Raw genomic sequence first — 12,311 nt, 5'->3', positions numbered from 1 at the left:
CGTGGAAAAGTCTTCCACCTCTGATGACTAGCATATAAACTCAACACGAAAATTGACAGGAGGTTCTCAGTTTGATGGCAACCCTAAACACTCCTATGATTAACAGTGACGACTTTTCTAAACTATTGGGGATGAATTTCAATCAGCCATGCTACAGGAAGGGCTGAGTTTACATTTCTACTCCGTCCACAGAAAATGCTGTTAAGGGCAGTCAGGTGCACATCTGGAATCCCAACAACCCTGGAGGCTGAGACGGGAGGATCACAAGTTGGAGGCCAACTATGACAACTTAAGCTCTGTCTCAAAGTAAAAAATAAAAAGAGCTGGGGATACAGCTCAGGAGTAGAGCGCCCCTGGGTCCATCCCCAGCAGAAAAGAAGGGAGGAAGGAGGTACTCTAAGGGCTGGGGTGCAGCTCAGTGGCAGAGTGCTTGTCCCGCATGCTGAAGGCCTGGGTTCCATTCCAGCACCACAAAAGAAAATCGAAGGGGCTGGGCTGTGGCTGAGTGGTAGAGAGCTGGCCTAGCATGCGTGAGGCCCTGGGTCAGATCCTCAGTACCACATAAAAATAAAATAAAGGTGTAGTGTCTACCTACAACTAAAACAAAGTATTTTAAAAAAAAGAAAATTATAAAAATCATTGTTATTCAAAGATGCAAAGAATATGAAGCCAAAAGATGAAAAACATAGAAGAAAGAGAAGCAGCAAAAGAATTGCTATTTTTATGTTTTGAGACATTTGCAGAATTGGTTAAATCTTCAAATGCACAGTTGTGACTGCTGTTTTTTGTTGTTGTTTTGGGGTGCTGGGCACTGAACCCAGGGGCACTTTGCCACTAAGTTTCACTCCCAGTCCCTTTTATTGTTTAATTTGAAACAGGGTCTAAGTTGCTGAGGGTCTCACTAAATTGCTGAGGATGGTCTCCAACTTGCAACCCTCCAGAGTGGCTGGGATTCTAAGCACAGGCCACCACTTGTGACTGCTCATACCCTAAATAAACAGCTGCTGTATTTTGAATTTGTAAATTTGTATCTCCTGAAAGAGGAGCCCTTAAGTGGTCGAAGCCTTGGACCTAAAGAAACCTGTCCCCACCCCTACCGGGGAATTAAAAAGCATAATGACACTTCACTTATATCATAGATCACACAAAAGATAAGAGTTCAGGTTAGCGACCTCTGCTCTTTGAATCTGTGGTGCAGCAGTGCAGGCTGTGGCCCACCCACCGGCCAGGAGGAGGTTCCCGCAAGAGCGTGAGCGGCTGGGACTGGAGGGCTGGGTGGCTGCAAGAGCTCCTGAGGGACGGGGTGGCGAGATGCCAGGGAGGGAGGAGGGCGGGAACAGGGAAGCCGCGGGATGGGGTCCAAGGAGGTGGGCCAGGTGTCCAGGACGCCTGGGCTGGACCAGTGTCTCCGCCGGACCAGAAGCAGCGGCATTCGCTCTCGGAAGGTCCCTCCCTCTGCTCCCCCACCTCTTGGTCTCTGGACTCTCTGGAGCAACAGAAAGAAGCCCGTAATAAAGCAGCAGAGTGTCAGGTGCAGGTGGGAGTGGACACGTGGGTCCCAGCAACTGCCAAGCACAGCACCAGCTCCCTTGTGCGCTGTCTGGCTAAAGGCTGCTGTCACCAGAGGCACTCGGATGACTATAGGAATGTGCTCTGCACAGGTTACGATGACCTTGTGTGGCTTGTGTCTGCCCCAGACTGTTCTGGCCATCCTCTCGCCCACGGCCAGCCAGGCAGGTGGCACCAGCATGATGCCCAAGAGGGAGCCCCAGAGTCCAGGGCTTCCTGACCAGACTCCCAATGGCAGCATCTTTAGGCCCCCTCCTTTTTTTTTTTTTTTTTTTCTAAAGCTTTTTGGTTGTGTTGGCATATTGCACAAACATAAATGATCTCTAAAGAAGTTAATATCCAGGGACAGTGAGAGCTGAGCCTGTGCGGCCTGCTAGCTCTACATGAACATTTGTTAAATCAAAAAAAAAAAAAAAAAAAAATTAAGACTTCTCTATTTCAAAATCTAAATTTGAAAACCATGGAAACCTGTAACAACTCAAAGGCTTCACACTGCAGTGTCTGAATCATAAGCTGCCTTCCCCTCCAACCCTCAAGGAAGAAAGTTTTATAAAGGAATCCTGCAGTTCCTAACTATACTGAGGAGGCTGGTTCTGGAGGCAAAGCCAGGAGGCAGGGGGCCCAGGCCGGCCAGCTCTGGCTTGTAGATACACAGTGGATCTGCTTTCCAAGAATGTTTGCCCTGAAGCTACACACTGCTCCGCTGTGCAGGAGGGGGGATCCTCCTTTTCCTATAGGACGGTGAGCAAAAAGTTTCACTCCAGCATTCTTGAGCGCATTTTCAGACTGTTAGACCTGAAAAGAAACACGCCTTTTCCTTGGAAGGCGGATCTACCCACACCACTCCGTCCTCCAGAACACAAGCACAGACCTTAAAGAGCAAAACGTGGGGCAAGCCTTCTTCCTACTCCAATTAGCCCGCCCGGATGCTCGCTCTCCCTGCAACACTGACCGTGCTCCTACTGTGTGTCAGGCAGGACTGCAGGAAAGGAAGAAAACGCAGGGAACAGACAAAATAGAAAAGAGAAAGGGAGAGGCTCCGCTCCAGTCTTCAGCCCTAGTGGCTGGCTTCCTTCAGTCTGTTACGACTCGGTTTTCATCCTTCCGGCCGCCCAACAAGTTCCTCCTGAAGGCCAAGTCTGTGCCAATCACTGCATGAAACCACTTTCAGTTTGTGGGTCGGAGCAAGTTAGGACTGGGACGCCCGGAGAAGGCCGATCCAGCACCAACCCTGCTGGATCGCCAAGCGCCTGGGCTTAACTCTGGGGCGTCCACGACCCGGCCACTGGATCAATTCAAAGGTCCTTTAACACAGACAGCTACGGTGTCACAGCCTGGCTGACTGACTGCCGAACGCCAAGGTCAAGTACGCGGCAGCTCGCCAACGACCGCCAAGGAGAGGGGCCGCGTCCAGCGCGCTTCCAGGGTGGCGCCCACCCCACGCACTTGCTGGGTCCTCGCTGCCTCCAGCTGCTGGGCTGGAGCATCGCGTCCCAGCGCTCCGTCTGCGGACGCCCGTCGCGCGAGCCGCGGCGCCCTGGACCCCACCGCGCCCTCGCCCCAGGGAGCCCGCTCCTCCCCGCTGCACTTCGGCGGGGACGTGAGGGCCCCGAGCGGGCGGGACGCGGCGCGCGCTCACCTGTCCGGCCCGCAGCGCCAGCTGCACCGCCGCCTGGAAGCACTCTTCCCAGGGGCCGCCCGCGGGCGCCGCCGCGTCCTCGCCGCCCTGCTTCATCACCGCCTCGCCCGGGCCCGCCACCTCCGGCCCTCCTCCGGGGTCCAGGGCGGGACGCCGGCTCCGCACGCCCTCCTCGCGGTCCGGCCAACCCGCGCCCCGTCCGCCGCCCACCGCACGCGCGCAGGAAGGGGTGCGAGGGGCAGCGGCCGGTAGCCGCGCCTGAGGCCCGCCCCGCCCCCAGCCCGCCCCCGGGCGTGTCCCGAGCGCCGAGCGCCGCCGCCCCGGCTCCGCGCAGCCCTGCGCTCCCCGCCCGAGACCCGGCCTCGCGGTCCCGCAGCGCCCGGCGACCCCCAGCTGGCGGCGGCGACCCGGTCAGACCTTGCAGCCCACCACTTTCGGTTAGCAGAGGTCGCGGGACTTCAGCCTGCGCTGGTCCTCGGCGCGCCAGGCCCGGGTCCCCGTGCGGGCGGCACGCAGGCGGGTGGGAGGCACGCCGGCTTTGGTCCGGGCCGCAGCCAGGCTCCGGCGACGGCGACCGCCACCGCCGTCGGGGAACTGCTCAGAGTCCAAACTCGAACTTGGGACCCGAACCGTGATCGGGGTCAGCCTCTGGGAAGGAATGACCCTTTCAACCGCGAGTCCTCCGCGAAAACGTGACCCGCGGCATTTCCTGAGAGGGACTTCGGCGTCCACGCCGAAGCCGCCCAGCCCGCCCCTCTTACCCAAGCTGCTGACCTACGGGGACTGTTCTGGTGTGCCCCTTCCCAGAGCCTGGGAAGACAAGGGAGGCCGCGTAGGCACCTGAAGGGAGGCTGTTTCCGTAGTTAACCTAAGGATGGGAGTAAACACTTTTAGTTTTTGTTCGTGAGCACTCCGTGTTGAAGCACAGGTGGAGGAAAAATTTAGGTGTGCTATTCTGGGACAGAGATCACAGACAGCAGGGGGTTAGGGAGGCAGCTCTGGGGACAGGTTTAGGGATCACCACACTCAGCCTGCTCATCTTAGGGCTCAGAACAGGAGTCCAAGGATTGCCCTGGCCAGTTTGGGACAGTAAGGGTGCGCTCCACTCCATCCTTCCTGGGCAAGTGATTAGTTTAAAATGAAATGCATTCAGTGGTTGATCTTCATGGCAGGTTTTGTGTGTGTGTTGCGGTCCTGGGGACTGAACCCAGGGATGCTCTATCACTGAGCTATATCCCCAGTCCTTTTCATGATTTATTTTGAAATTTTATTTATTTTTGTTCTGGGGATTGAAACCAGAGGTGCTTTACCACTGAGCTACAGCCCCATCCTTTTTAATTTTTTCTTCTGAGACAGGGTCTTGATAAGTTGCTTAGGGCATTGCTAAATTGCTGGTTTGGCTTTGAACTTGCAATCCTCCTGCCTCAGCCTTCCAAGGCACTGGGATTACAGCCATGTGCCCTTTTTTACAGGCTATAAGTTTCCACTAGAGATCACAGTTAAGAAGTGGTGAAATTTCTCTTTGGCCTCTTCTCAGCCCCCCTTTCTGAACCTCTCCTCTTCCTCCCTGGACTGTGACCAATCAGGAAGCTTGTTTATATCTTTTGATATACTTTTATGATGGATCTCAACATATCTAAACATCTACATAAAAAGACTTAATAACTTCCTTGTCTAACTGACAAATATCTTAAGGCACAATAGTGTGACGTTTTACCAGGTGAAGCTCAGAGCAGTCAGATTTGCCTAAATTGAAGTACCTCCTTCCTTGCTGTGTGCAAGTTACAAATGCCTTTTAACCCCCTTTTCTCAACTGTAAAATGGTCTCTGTAACTATTATATGAGCTAATATACATGCATCTGGCATTTGCAGTTTTGCTACTCAGCAACTGGGAGGCCTGAGGAAGAAGGATCGTAAGTTTGAGGCCAGCTTGAGCAACTTAGCAAGGCTCTATCTCAAAATAGAGAATAAAAAGGGAGGCTGGGGCTGTAGCTCCGTGACAGAGCACTTGCCTAGCACATGTGAGGCACTGAGTTCCAATCTCAGCACCACATTAAAACAAATAAACAAAATAAAAGTATTCCATAAAAAAAGGTATTTAAAAAAGATTTTTATGAAGAAAAGAAAAGGGGTCTGGGGTGTAGCTCAGTGGTAGAGCCCCTGGACTCAGTCCCCAGCACCAAAAACTGGAAAAGGCTGGTGGTGACCAATGTAGCCTCCAAGATCAGCATGTTGCTTGTCATGTAACAGGCACTTCATAGATCTGTTCGCCATTGACTACAAAATCAGCTTTTTCGAATGGATAATGCAAATCTCTCCTGCCTTAATCTCTCTCTCTCTTTTTTTTTTTTGGGGGGGTGGGGGGTGGTGCTGGGGATTGAACCCAGAGCCCTATGCCTCTGAGGCAAACACTCTACCAACTGAGCTACATCCCCAGCCCTCTCCTGCCTTAATCTCTAGTGCCTTCATGGGGCTTCTTCACCACCATGACCTGGACATCATCTGCTCCTTTCAGAGGCCTTGGGAGCCACATTACCTATAGCAAATCTCAGAGTACTGAGCTCTGGCTGGAAAACCATCTGCTAACTGCCACTTTCCACCCATCGCTGAGCCCAGCCTGCAGAGGCGTTCGGTCCTCAGGAAATCATATGTACAGTCATAGGCAGGGGCCAAGAAGCCCCGGGTGGCAGTGGGAGGGTGCAGGGTATCAGGATGGACTGCGTGTCCTTATTGTTTATTCTGGGAATCCTCTCCGCCAGCGTTTCCTCTGGAACACAGCAAAGGCTAGACGAGCAAAACGTCAGGCAGAGTTTTCTTCTATCCATTTTTCTAGCTTCTCCAGGTTTCTTTGAAATCTGATCTTATTCTCCAGTGCTGACTTGGACACTGAATCAATTTTTTATTTACTTCATCTCATCTAAATTCCTAGAAGCAAGCCCGGGATAATGTCTGACTAGTGTTCCCTTTACGTGGAGAAAATCGATACGGGCTGCATTGTATCCACACACAAAATTCACATGCTGAAGTTCATACCCCAGAATGAGAAGTGCAGGCACCTGATGAGAACCTCTTATCAGGTAGTTCTGGGGGCACACGGGTTTGCAAGGATTGCAAGAATTGTTCCTTGCTATATGTCCATGTGCATGTCCGGTGGCACTCCATGAAACAAAATTTCATCCAGTGTCCAATTCAGCTCTGGAGAATAAGATCAGATTTCAGAGTAACCTGGGGAAGCTAGAGAAACGGATAGAAGGAGAAGATAGAGGTAGAACCTTTAGAGAGGTAATTAAGTTAAATTGGGGTTGTTAGGGCCAACCCTAATTTGACTGATGTCCTTATAAGAAGTGGGAATTTGCACACAGACACTGGGAGCCTGGCAAGATGGTGCACACCTGCAATCCCAGTGACTGGGGAGGCTGAGGCAGGAGGATCACAAGTTCAAGGCCAGCCTCAACAATTTAGTGAGTCCTTAAGCAACTTAGCAAAACCCTATCTCAAGATTAAAAAAATAAATAAAAAGGGTCGGGGATGTAGCTCAGTGGTAAAGCAGCAAAAAGAAAAAGGAAGGAAGGAAGGAAGGAAAGAAAGAAAAGAAGAAGAAGAAAGAAAGGAAGGAAGGAAGAAAGGGAAAGACATTGGGAGTGTCATGCACAAGGAAAGATCATTTGAAGACACAGCCATCTGCAAGCCAAGGAGAAAGACCCTAGGAGAATCCGGCCCTGCCCACACCTGATCTTGCTCTCCAGCCCCCAGAACTTTGAGAAGACACATTTCTGTGGTTTAAACTTCCCAGGCTGGGGTACTTTGTTACAAAAGTCTGAGCTACATGTTCTACAGGGAACCAAGGGGGTTTACCTGGTGCACCCTGATACTACAGACCACAAGGAGCTCCTTCTAGCCTAGACCTTGCAGGGGGCAGCAGGGAGCGCAGAGCTCTGCTAACACAGCATCAGAACCAGCCCTGTTGCTCACCACCTGGCCCAGCAAGGAGGTGTCATTTATGTGATGATTGGAGTCAGCTAGCACTACAGCTTTCGTATATTGAGTCAGTTGGATGATTGCCAACAGGTGCCCTGTATTTGCGTGCCACCCGACACTGCACATGGACATATAGCAAGAAACAGTTCTAGCAGTCCTTGCAAAGCTGTGAGCCCACAGAGCTGTTAAAAAAGGTTCCCCACCAGATTACTTCACTTCTCATTTATTTCCACTATAAGCCTGGAGATGCTTCTTCCTACTCCAGGGAAATCTGCTGAGTTGTTACTTGCCATTGAGGAAGGGGTTAATATGGTGCCCTCCCTCTCTTGCTGAGTGGAACCTGAACTTCTGAGAATTCACACAGTTCTATGCCCAGACTCATTTTTCTTCTTAGCTTTGCCTTCCAGTAACATTGCAGAGTCCAGCATTCATAGATTCTGGAGACTAAGAAATTATCCTTCAATAATTGATGTCACCTCTAACCTGCAAGGTGTCTGACCTATAAAATCAACAGCCTACATTTCCAATTCCATGCATAATGACCCGAGTGGAAATTAGCATGCTAGACTAGCAGGTCATATTTTGCCACCTGCACATTCAGTTGTACAACACAACCCTCTTCACTTCCCTATAACTGAACTTCTCTTTCTTGCCTCACCTGCTCCCTGATAGCAGAAAACTGCACCTACTTACTTTCAGACTACTCACAACTGTGTTGCTGCAAAATATCAATTCTGCTTTAAAGAAAAGCAAAGCGGATTCTTCTGCACCAAAGATGAGTGACCTAGGCCTGGGAACAGATTTGAGTTACTTGAAAGAATGTTCTGAAGAACAAGGAACAGTAAAGACCCTTTCTGGCAGAGAACAAGGGTGATCACAACCGAGTCAGCCGTCTGCCTTTTACCCAACCAGCAATGCTCGGTCAGAGACAGGTCAGAAGTGAGGGCTTGTTCATCTGAGGGCCTCACAGTGTTTATCTTGCAGGTCCCTCTGCCTGGGCTTTATCTCTTTTGGGGAGGAAGAAGTTGTCCCTCTGGTGCTTGCTTCAAGACTTCTATTGTAGTTGTTTCTTTGGAAATGCTTCATTTCACACATTAGTGATTTTTCAGACATTTTGGGTTTAAAATTCAATCAATTCCACCTCAAACTGTCCCTTTTCCCCTAGGTGGGTCTGTGCAAACTGGCCATGACAGGGTCCACGCTCTTTGGTCGTGGCTGAGTCCTACACTGGACTATGCCTGGCCTTTCCTTGGCTTTGGCCCCTGTGGCTTCTCCTGAGTAGCCTGACCATCCTGATCCCTGCTCATGCTGGTCTCTCGTTTGGTTCAGGAGGCCCCTGGGGCCTGGGCATCCACTGTGCTATCACGCCCTTCCCCTGTGCTGGTGTCCTGTGGGAGGAAACCAGGTCCCACAGGAAGGCACCCAGGCCCTCCTTGCCTCCAGAGAAGGTCGCCTGGCTTCTCACCTCTGTAGGAGGCAGGGTTTCTGAGTCCAGAGCCTCCAGCGGGGATCATACTCTAAGGCTGCCTCTGGCTTTCCAGTGTCCCTGCCTGGTTCCCTCCACCCCTCCAGGCAGCCTCGCCCCATGGGAGAGGAAGGGCCACATCAATTCAGCCCATCTCCCTCACCCCCCGGTGAACTTTAGGAATCCAACCCAGGTCCTCATGTGTGTTGGGCAGGTGGCTAAGCTTTGTGCCCAGCCCCTCCCCCAACTTTCTTTTTGCTTTTTATTTATTTTTTGGTAGTGGCAATAGAATTCAGAGGCACTCTACCACTGAGCTACATTTTTTTTTTGTTTTGTTTTGTTTGTTTTGAGATTTTTTTTTAAAGAATATTTTCCCACAATACCTTTATTCTATTTATTTATTTTTATGTGATGCTGAAGACCGAACCCAGGGCCTCCCACATGCTAAGCTAGTGCTCTACCACTGAGCTACAGCCTCAGCCCCAACTGAGCTACTTTTAATAATTAATTATTAAGTGAGTTACTTTTAATTTTCAGACAGGGTCTCACTAAGTTGCCCAGGCTAGCCTCAAACTTGCCATCTTCTTGCTTCAGCCTCCCATATCACTGGGATTACAAGAATGTGCCATTGGGCATGGCTAAATATTCTTTCTTTTAAATGTTTTTATTAGTGCATTATAGCTGTACGTAATAGCACTTCACTCGGACATCATCACACATGCACGGAATCTAATTTTCTCCATAGTAGTCCCCAGGGCTTCCTCTTTCCTCCCTCCCCGACCCTGATCCCCTTGCTCTGCTGATCTTCCTTCTATTTATTTATTCACTTTAATTGGTGCTTTACAAATGCCTGTAAAAGTGAACCCACCGTGTGAATAGCTGGTCCATTTCCTTCTGCAGTCCCGCCTTTCCGGTCCCTGGCCCTCCCCCATCTTCCTGGCTCCACTCCTCTTTTCTGTTGTCATGGGACACCCCCTCTTCTCTTGCCCTGATTTTGGTCAGGTGTCCATGCAGGTGACCTCCTGCGTCTGGCTTCTTCCATTCAGCAGGATGCCCTCCAGTCCTACCCTTTCACAGCAAACGCTTTGTCACGAAGACTTTTTTAGAGTACTTTTAGGTTTACAGCAAAAGGAAAGGCAGGTTCAGAGATTTCCCACATGCTGCCCCAGACACAGCCTCTTATCTTTCCCACTTGCTTTATCTTCTTGCTGGCCCTAACCTACGGGCCAGTGCTTTACTGAGCTCTTCAGTGACAACGCCTGCCCCGCCCCTTAGGTAGCTGAAGCCTTGGATCTGCTGCCTGCAGGGAGACAGTCTGTGAGGTGAAAGTGAGTGGAGGTTGCCACAGACCACAGACTCTGCCTCACCTGTGGTTTAAAACTGCCTTCTTTTCTGGCAACCTGTTCTCGGCTCTCTTATTGAAGGCTTATGTTCATTTGCATGCAATGTGATCTCCCCCACCTTAAACTAAAAAGATACTGTTAAAATATTCCATTCAGTTTGGGTGTATTTTACTACAGAGAAAAGAGAGGAAAAACAATCTTTGTTCCCCCTGGGAAATGTCTCTATGTTGGTGCTTACCAGAATGGACAGAGTTACAGGGTAACATTTGAGGAGAAGATGCAGGAAGGCCGGGCTGCATTTGATCGGAGGGAAACCCCTCTACTTTCTGAAGTGCAGGCAGCAGGACCAGCACAGGAGGAAGCCTGCTTCCCCAGCCTGGTGCTGGGGTGTGGGGGTTCAAGCTTTCTCCTCCTGGCTTCAGTAACTGCAGGAAGGGCCTGCTCAGTCCTGCCAGCTTCCCTCCCCCGACAGATGAACAGATCGGCTCACAAACTGTTCTTTGTTTAAAATGTCCCCTCTTTGGTAATAGCTTGTGTCTCGCGCCTATGCTTAGGGACAGAGCAGATTTCCTCAGCCAGCCTCTGTGCATGAAATGCTTCAGGGTTACATGACTTTTGAAGGCAGATTCAGTTCCTTAAAATGGAATTCCTACAAATTATGTGAGGTACATTATGAAGGTATCACAGTGTATTCCAATTCCAATTTTATATATGACTATAATGCACCAATTAAAAACAAACGGAAGGAAGACCAATACAGTAAAGGAAGGGCCATGGGGAGCGGGAGGAGGGGGTGCTGGGGTTGAAATGCCCCTAGCTATGTGTCCGGATGAATCCCACCTTTATGCACAACTGTAATGCACCAGTAGATATTTTTTAAAATATTTATAGGATTTCTGACAACTGTCAAAATCAGTGATATTTTAATTAAGGCAGTGTTTTATTTTACACCTTAAAAAAAACCTGATCTGAACTTAAAATTCTTTTTAGTATAGGGGTGTGTGTGCACGTGTGTGTGCAGAGGGACAGAGGGACAGCAAGCAAGAGAACAGGAACACACACATTTACGCTTCAGGGACATTCAACTGACAGAAAGAGTAATGAATTCTCCAGGGGCGGGGTGGTCGGGAGGGGCTGGGAAGCACAGCGCAGTGAGTCGGCTGCACGTTCCTGTGTTCACATACGAACACACAACAGTGAAACTCCACGCCATGCTCAACCACAAGAACGGGCAGTTACCCCGCTGTATGTGTGATGTGTCAGAGTGCACTCTGCTGTCAGGAATATCTAAAAAGAACGAATTTTTAAAGAATTTCCACTTCTGGGCTGGGCTGTGGCTGGGCGAGTGGTGGAGGGCCTGCCTATGTGTGTGTTCTCATCTGCTTCTAAGGCAGCCAGCCCTTCATCAGGAGTATCCTTCACCAAGGGCGAGCATGGGATTCAGATGAGAGGTGTGTGCCCTCCTTGTTTGTGTCTCAGAAAGGAATCATGGGCTGGGCGCAGGGGTGCACGCCAGTGATCCCAGAGGCTCAGGAGGCGGAGGCAGGAGGATCTCAAGTTCAAAACCAGCCTCAGCAACCTAGCAAGGCCTCATGCGACTTAGCAAGACCTTGCTTCAAAATAAAAATCTAAAATAAAAAGGGCTGGGGATGTGGCTCACTGGTTAAGTGCCTCTGAGTTCAATCCCTGGTACCAAAAAAAAAAAAAGTAATTATGATCCGTACCAGCATTAAACCGCTTCTGCCAGGAGAGGAACCCAATTTAATGGGGAAAACGAGCAATCACATTTCGTATCTGTGTGTGGATGTGTCCTTGAGCACGTGATCTATCCATCACTCATTCCCTGTTCACACAGGAGAAGGGAGCCACAGCAGGAGAAGGGAGGTTTAGGGGGGCGCGTCGCTGCCTGGTTCACTAACGGCCCTGCACCTTGAAGGCCATACCCGAGGGAATTCCATGTTAAGGAATTACCTGGGTGACATTGGAGCAATTTGGGACAGGATTTCTTATGAATTAACTCTGTAATTCAAGTTAAAATATGTGGTTGGAGAGATGACATAAAGTTGTGATCTTACTTTGAAATTTTACTGGAATATTTAAATGAAATTAGATGTTTAAGTGTTTAAGAGGCTGGGAGACTCACCATATCTTTGCATTGGATTTATATTTAACAGTGTTATTTCAAAATTTGGAAAGGTTTTGTTTAAGTGCTTCACTGGAGGGCTTAAAGAGAAATTATCACACCAAAAAGCAAAGTCATCCTGGTGCGGTGGCGCACACCCGTGTAATCCCAGTGGCTCAGGAGGCTGAGGCAGG

At 50.0% G+C, this 12,311-nt stretch overlaps 1 protein-coding gene across 2 annotated transcripts in view; it reads right to left on the bottom strand.

Annotated features, from left to right (window-relative positions):
• Window positions 1-3,449, bottom strand: part of IMPA2 (inositol monophosphatase 2) — a 42,930-nt gene extending 39,481 nt beyond the window's left edge. For both annotated transcript variants that reach the window (XM_079108918.1, XM_079108917.1), the window contains exon 1: window positions 3,209-3,449. In XM_079108918.1, coding sequence (XP_078965044.1) covers window positions 3,209-3,304 — 96 coding nt within the window. In that variant the 5' untranslated portion in view covers window positions 3,305-3,449. The remainder of the gene's footprint in view (window positions 1-3,208) is intronic.
• Window positions 3,450-12,311: the final 8,862 nt, after the last annotated feature.

Source organism: Sciurus vulgaris (assembly GCF_902686455.1).
Source record: "Sciurus vulgaris genome assembly, chromosome: 13".
Taxonomy (NCBI): Eukaryota; Metazoa; Chordata; class Mammalia; order Rodentia; family Sciuridae; genus Sciurus; species Sciurus vulgaris.
This window is presented reverse-complemented; position numbering and strand designations above follow the sequence as displayed.